We start from the raw sequence: 7,662 nt of genomic DNA, 5'->3' as shown, positions 1-7,662 counted from the left end.
CTGTCGGAGTGCCCAGTGCCCTTAACCACTGACCCTTGCTCCAGTTCTTAGCGTGCCCATGGGCCTTCTGCTTCTACCCTCCAGTGATGGGAAGACTGAAGGACTCTGGCCAGCCCAAGTGTGGCAAGCATGGCTCTAGCAGGCCTTGCCCTGCTCACCCATCCCTCTGCCTCGCTAAAGATCATTAGATTACATTCCTAAAGCTAGCCACAAAGGTCTAGTCCCTTATTTGGTCACTTCCTTTCTCTGAGGCTGACTACTAAGGTCCAGGTATTCAAGTATTGAAGTCCAGAAATAAGTATTAAAGCCCCCTTTAATTCACATAATTAACATCTCAAATCAAAATTAAACACCTCATGCTAACACAGGGTTTCCCATTTTCCCTTTATAAACCGTCATTTACCTCTGTGACACATTTTTCTCCTCTTTCCAGGGGCCGTTCTGTCCTTCTGGGACAAATAAATCTCCTTGTGCTGAGAACTTGGCCATGGGTGTCCTGGGTCACCCTTTCTTTCGAGGACAGGTGTGTGCCACCACAGCCCTTTTATGCTGAGTCGAGGACCCAAGGTTTACAGAGGCCAGAGAACAGCTTGCTGAGGTCACACAGGTCCCAGGGCCAAGCCCAGGCATGGTGTGAGTTCCCAGGGAGCCTCCTGGCTTGCTCTGGCTTTTGCAAGCTGTGATGTCCACTCATGTCCACTTTTGCAGGCACATGTCCAGGGCCGAAGAGGCCGTACGTGGCCATCTTTGGAACTCTGCCCTTTCTCTGGATGAGTTAATGTTTTCATGGATATTTTCCCCAAATGCCAGATGTTATAAAAGGGCAGTGATGGCATATTCCTTTAATCCCAGCACTCAGGAGGCAGAGGTAGGTGGATCTCTTTGTGAATTCGAGGCCAGCCTGGTCTACACAGCAAGTTCCAGGACAGCCAGACACTCTGTCTGGAAATAACAAAAAAAAAAAAAAAAAGGAGGGAGGGAGGAGGAAGGAAGGAGACCTCCAGGACATCAGTGCACCTCAAGCCTCAAGGGAAGAAGGGCTTCATGCATCAGGTGTCTTTATCTCTTTCCACCTTTTAACATTTTTTGAGATTTATATTATGTGCACAAGTGTTTTGCTGCATGTCCGTGCACCATGAGCGTGCAGTGCGCACAGAGGCATGAGAGGATGTCAGAGTCACAGGTGTGAGTGGCATGTGGCCTGAACTGAACCTGGGTCCTCCTCAAGAGCAGCTCTTGACCACTGAGCCAGAACTCTCAGGGCCACTGAGCCCTAGGGACCTGCCTGCTATGCCTGCACCCTCATTTGTGTGTTGTGTCCCCTCCGGTGTGCGTAGCGCCCCCCCCCCCCATTGTGTTCTCTCCCTCCCCTCCACCACCTCCCCCTGTATCGTGTTCCCCCCTCCGCTCCATGTCCCCCCCCCCCAGCCTTCTTTCTGGTTATAAAAACTGTTCTCCCCTGGGGCTGGGGCTCCAGCTCCCAGGAGCTCGGTGCCCTCAGGGGACAGCAGGGCTCTCACAAAGGACATCTCAGTGGGATGGGCTGCTCCCCACTGAGCTCTGCAGCACCACAGGCTGTGTGTGAAGCTGTCAAATGGCTGCCCCGTTATTAGGGGAGTCGGAGGAGTCGTTGGGGAGAGAAAACCCATTTCACCAGTTTCAGAGGAATGCTGGCATCTACCAGCCAGAGTCCTGTAGTCCAGCCTGATGAGATGAGACCTAACGTCTACCAAGCTGCCCTCACCAACTGAGCTACAATCACCTTGCCATCTGAGTTCTTTTTTTTTTTTAAATTTACTTATTTATTTATTATGTATACAATATTCTGTCTGTATGTCTGCCTGCAGGCCAGAAGAGGGCATCAGATTTCATTTCAGATGGTTGTGAGCCACCATGTGGTTGCTGGGAATTGAACTCAGGACCTTTGGAAGAGCAGGCAATGCTCTTAACCACTGAGCCATCTCTCCAGCCCCGCCATCTGAGTTCTTACACACTACCAAGCCAGCTGAGCCTGGCCCAGCCTCCTCTTAGCCTCTCTTTTGAGCCAGGACGTTATGACTTGCCCAAACGCTAGCCATGAAGCTTCCCTGTGGCCCTGTGAGCCACGTCCTCCTACCCAATAGCCTTTAAGATACTAGTCCACTTTGGGCATGGTCTCATGTACTGTAAATGCAGACAAAAAGCGTGCGCGGGGTTCTTGGCTGCTGATTTGGTTCTAGTTCCCAGCGTCGCTGCTCTCTGTGTACACCCCAGACAGATAAACATTTGTTACACTCCATTCCAGGCTATTGTGGAGCTCTTTTTACACCAACAGGAAACAAAAGAATAGATGGCTCTTTACTGAAAGACCTGTGGCCCTTAAGATTCTTCTTGTTCACAGCTCAGAATGTAGGTGGCCATCAAAGGGAGGTCTGACTGTCGAGAGAGTCACACAGCCCCAAACTGGCAGCTTTGAGGTTTGGGTTGGAGTCTATTCTCTGGGCTCAGGGCTTTTCCCCCATCCTGGTGAAATAGCAGGATGGCTTCTTGAGGGAACACTCACAGCTCCACTGGTTCCTAGCTGTGACAGCCTCGCCTTCCATGACCTGAGCAAAGGGTCATGTGATGGGATTATAAAGGTTATATTGGGCCGGGCATCAGGTCCTCCAGCAGTCAGGAGGCTGAAGCAGAGGGAACAACAGTTTGAGATGAGCCAAGGTTAGGCAGACCCCATTTCAAAACCCCCAGAAAAGGAAAAGACCCTGTTTTGGAACTTCACAGATGGTCTACACCTGAGCAGCCACGAGAAAGAAAGATGGGACCCCGAAACTGGGGCTTAAGAGATGCACAGGAATTCGACATGAAGTTCGTCCAAGTCTATCTGAGTTCTTATTGCCTGACATTGACATCGTCGCTGAGAATTTGATATTGGTGTGTCTTAGTTGTGAATCCTGGGCTTGCAGCCACATTGAAGCCTCATCCTCTCCACTCCGCTGGAGGCAAAGGATCTGAGCCCCTGGGCTGGGCTCTGGGGATGTCCCAGATGACCCAGGACCACCCTGACTCCCGGGGTTATCACGGTGTGAGGACAGCAGGTCACCCTACCCTCTAGTGACCCCCATGACTCTGCTCAGGCACAAGGGGGCTGGTACTTCCCTGTGTTGACACAGGTGGGGCTAGCCCACGTGGGCAGCTCACCTCTGCCCCAGTGTGTGGCCTCTGGACCCAGCAACTGTTCCTGGGGAAGGAAGTCAGGGTCCTGGCCCGCTGAGGTCATAGCTGGCCAACCGCCCACAAATGGGCCACCCCGCTCCTTTGCTTGGACCAAGATCAGTGATGAGGTCATCAACTGAGAATTTGGGGAAAGGAAGCCAAGTAGGCACAATGCCACGTTCCAGAGTTTCGTGAACCGGAAATCTCTGTTTGGGGGGAGGGTGGTGGTGCCCATCATCAATGGGGTACCTACCCCATGGAGCCTTGCTGCTCTGGAGCCCTTGTAGAACATTCCATGAAAACAGTGGATGGTTGACTGATCCTGGTCTTAAAGAGGCAGATGCCTGTTCACGGGCAGGGTGTCACTCTGGTTTGGGAGCTGGGTGGCTCAGTCATCTCAGCACTCAGGAGACTGAGGCAGGAGGACTGTCCGTTTGGGGATCGCAGAGTGAGAGGGCGCTGGGGCAGGAGGAACTTTCCCCAGTCTGGCCTCTGACACAGGCTTCCCGAGACTTAGTCCCCAAAATGACCTGCCGGAGTGTCTTTATCTACACACAGCTGTGAGTTTGCGCACTTACTGAACGCCTACTGTGTACTCAGGTCACATGGGTGTCTAGACCTTTGCTACAGCTTGTGCCCCCACGGGATGAAGACGCTGTCACGCAACACAACGGGGCATGTGTGTCGGGAGGGCAGAAGCCTGGGCCCAGCACAACAATTTGCCAAGGAGATGCCTAGGTCCAGAGAGGTAACCTGGGCTACCTGGGATGCCTTCTCCGTCTGTGGGGTCAGGCTGGGTATAGAGGTGCCGCTTTAATGGCAGCCGTGCGAGCCTGTCCCCTCCCCGGTGCCAGCGTGCAGGCCTGTCCCCACCTGCCGCCAGCCTTGAAGAGCCAGAGCCGACTTTCAGGCTTCAGCTCCGACCAGACTTCCTCTATAACCGCGCGTGAGCCCCGCGACCCCTCCTCCCCACACAGCTATCCGTACCCCAGGGGACTCCGGACGGCCTCCAGCCCTCGGTTCCCCGTCCTCGAGAAAGACCTCTCCTTTCGGACCCCCGGCTTTACTCGGATGCGCAGTTGAGCAACTTGCCCAGGGTCATACGGAAAACACTGGATGGTGTCTCAATTTGTAGCGTTCACAACTCCCCAAGTCCTCCTTCGCACCTCAAAGATGGAGAACTCCGCAGCCTTTCACAGAAAGGGAAACAGAGGCTCTCCCGACGTGTGGTTTGGATCAGAGGACTGCGGTGTGATCCAGGCCTGCTTCTCCAGACATCAGCAACTCCTCCGGGGCAGAGAACCGGACTCTTGAGACTTAAATTTGGGGGGAAAAGTCAGAGAAAAAATTAAGCCCAGAACCCCACTCGCCCCTGCCGGGTGCCCACCAGGCTGCCTCTTCCACGGAGTACAGTGACCTCAAAACTTCCACAGCTGCGAGCCTGGGGTCGGGGCAATCTTCCTCCGTATTGATCCTGAAGAGACGCCCATTTGGGTAAATCGCCCAGGAGCATACAGGTAACTCCTGGGGGAGGGGTCTGTAGGAGGAGGGGTTCAAGGGTCAGCCTGGCCTGCCGAGGGCAGAGGGAGCCCTGGGCGCCCCAGACCCCAGCAGGTCAGCCAGAGGCCCGAACCGCAGCCACCACCCTCTGCAGGCCTAGGCGACGTCACCCACCTCCATCTTTTGTCCAAGCCTGACCACCCTGCCCTGACCCTCCAACCCCCCAGGGGCCTGCAGCCTCCTGTCTGGACCGAATGAAGGAGGGGACCCACAGCAGCCTCCTTGCTTCTCTCCCAGCAAGAGGGGAGACCGATCCGGGAGCCAGAGCCAGGGACCTGAGCGCGACCATCCGGTCGGCCCGGAAAGGCAAAGCCAGCAAAGGCTTCCTGGAGCGGGGGCTGTTGGCACAGGGTTTTGAAGGGTTAGTAGGAGTGCGGAAAGGACACCGAGCAGGTGCAGTGGGCCTGCCTCAGTTTGTGCCTTGGCCCTTCTATCACAGCCGGTTGGTCATGGCTGGAGCGGGGGGGGGGGGGGCAGGAAGAGTGGGAGAAAGGGGGAGGGAGAGGAAGGAAGAATCCACTTTAACTTGAGTCTGGCCCCCGTCACATGTTCTGTGGGGACGGTCAGCCCTCACTGTCACCAGACCCAGCGGTTTCCCTCTGAGCTGAGAGGGACCGTCCCCCCCTCCAGCCCTTGGGGTTCCCGTAGGATCAGCCTGGTCACTGGAGTTGGCACCGCACGCGGAGGCGGGGCGGCCAGAGTACAGGACTATAAAGACGGTGGCTGAAGGCTCAGCTCACAGCCACACAGAAGACACAACCCACAACCGACATGGCCCTGCCCGTGCCCGAGGCCCAGCATCCAGGCGGCTCGCAGCTGAGGTTCCTACTGTTCCTGCTACTGCTTCTGCTGCTGCTGTCATGGCCATCGCCCGGGGACGCCCTGGCACTGCCCGAACAGAGACGTTCCCACCCGGAGTCCCGACTCGACGCTCACGAGCTACGAGGTCGCTTCCATGACCTGCTGAGCCGGTTGCATGCCAACCAGAGCCGCGAGGACTCGAACTCAGAACCCACCCCCGGCCCGACTGTCCGGACACTCACTCCAGAAGGTGAGTGGCATTTGGGGACCCGTCTGAGCAAACACTCCCCCAGCCTAACCCGCGTTCAAGCCCACGAGGCTCAGCCCAGCCTGTCCCCAGACCGGAGCGGGACAGGTGGCGTCCAGAGAGGCCAGAGCCGCTCCCGAAGGTGCACAGCGCTCGGGTCGGCGGGGGGGGGGGGGGGGGGCGCAGCGGGAGTCCTGGGGGGCTGGAGCCATGGGGAGGAACCTGCAGGAACTGGATCAGGTACCTGACGCAATCGCTGGTCAAGACTTCGCTAGTCACAAGTCGCCTGGGTGGGAGGGAGGAGGACCCAGGGGTCTGGGGGCGGGGCCAGGCGGGTTGGGTCTCCGAGCCCGAGTCTCCCGGGACGGCTGTGGGGGCGCACACCTGTGTCCCCAACTACTCCAGGGGACAGCTGCGGCTACACAGTGAGAACCTGTTCCAAATTTAAAATTTTTCTTTTGGGATTTTTTTTTTTGACATAGAGACATTTGTAGCCTACGTGGATTTCAGACTCAGGGCAATCCTCCAGCCTCCGCCTCCCAAGTTCTGAGACAACAGGTGTCAGCCACCAAACACACACCTTTAATCCCAGCAGGGAGAGAGGCTGGCGGATCCCGAAGGCCAGCTTGGTCTACAGGGCGAGCTCCAGGACAGCCAGGGCTGTGTAGACTGTGGGCCGCACACGCTTGCCATCCGTGCACCTTACACCTTGCACACGGGTGACGTCCGTGCACCGTACACGCGTGATGGGCACACGCCTGACTCCCTGCGTCTTGTACGCGGGACGGGCACACGCGAGACGTTCTGCACCTTGCACGCGGGACGGGCACACGGGTGACGTCCGTGTACCGTACACGCGTGATGGGCACACGCCTGACGCCTAGCGTCTTGCACGCGGGACGGGCACACGCCTGACGGCTTTCCGTTTCTTCTCCAGTACGACTGGGGCCGCGCGGCCACCTGCTGCTCCGCGTCCGCCGGGCGTCTCTGACCCAGGGTCTCCACGAAGCTTACCGCGTGCACCGAGCGCTGCTCAAGCTGCCGCCGTCGTCGCGGGCGTGGGACATCACCGCACCCCTGCAGCGCGCGCTCAGCCTCGGGGGACCCCACGGCCGCGTACTGCGCCTGCGCCTGGCGCCGCCCCCGGACCTGGCCGTTACGCCCTCTAGTGGCGCGCGCCTGGAACTGCACTTGCGGTCGGCCGCCGGCAGGGGGCGGCGCAGCGCATACGCGCGCCCCAGAGACTCCTGCCCGCTGGGTCCTGGGCGCTGCTGTCATCTGCAGACTGTACAGGCGACCCTCGAGGACCTGGGCTGGAGCGACTGGGTGCTGTCTCCACGCCAGCTGCAACTGAGCATGTGCGTGGGAGAGTGTCCCCACCTCTACCGCTCGGCCAGCACGCATGCGCAGATTAAAGCGCGCCTGCACGGCCTGCAGCCCGACCGGGTGCCTGCCCCCTGCTGCGTCCCCTCTAGCTACACCCCGGTGGTCCTCATGCACCGGACGGACAGCGGCGTGTCACTGCAGACCTACGACGACCTGGTGGCTCGGGGCTGCCACTGCGCATGAGCGCCGAGTGCGCCCGTCACCTGCACTCCCTACCCTTCCTGCTATTTATATTTGTATTTATTAATATTATTAATTTATTGGGGGTCAGGCTGGGTGGGTGAATGGATTATTTATTTATTTAAAACTCTTAATAAACATGAGACTGGTTTATATGGGGGTCTGAGAAGGTGCCTCAGTGACCTCAGCAAAATAACCACCTTTTTCGCCTGTTTCCCCTTGGCATCAGCTGAAGGGACGAGTGGGTGAGAATGGGTGAGCTGTTAGACTGTCCGAGGGTGTTGTGAGCTCTTGGG

General features: G+C 57.5%; 1 protein-coding gene across 1 annotated transcript; it reads left to right on the top strand.

Moving 5' to 3' along the window:
• Window positions 1-5,257: 5,257 nt before the first annotated feature.
• Gdf15 (growth differentiation factor 15) lies at window positions 5,258-7,519 on the top strand. The gene is made up of 2 exons (XM_087900727.1): window positions 5,258-5,803; window positions 6,738-7,519. The coding sequence occupies exons 1-2, from the start codon at window positions 5,524-5,526 to the stop codon at window positions 7,367-7,369; spliced, it is 912 nt and encodes a 303-aa protein (XP_087756853.1). The 5' UTR covers window positions 5,258-5,523; the 3' UTR covers window positions 7,370-7,519.
• The last annotated feature ends 143 nt before the right edge of the window (window positions 7,520-7,662 follow it).

The sequence above is a fragment of the Myodes glareolus genome, chromosome 23 (genome assembly GCF_982192425.1).
Source record: "Myodes glareolus chromosome 23, mMyoGla1.1, whole genome shotgun sequence".
Classification (NCBI taxonomy): Eukaryota; Metazoa; Chordata; class Mammalia; order Rodentia; family Cricetidae; genus Myodes; species Myodes glareolus.
Note: the sequence above shows the minus strand (reverse complement) of the source record. Positions and strands in the feature narration are given on the sequence as shown.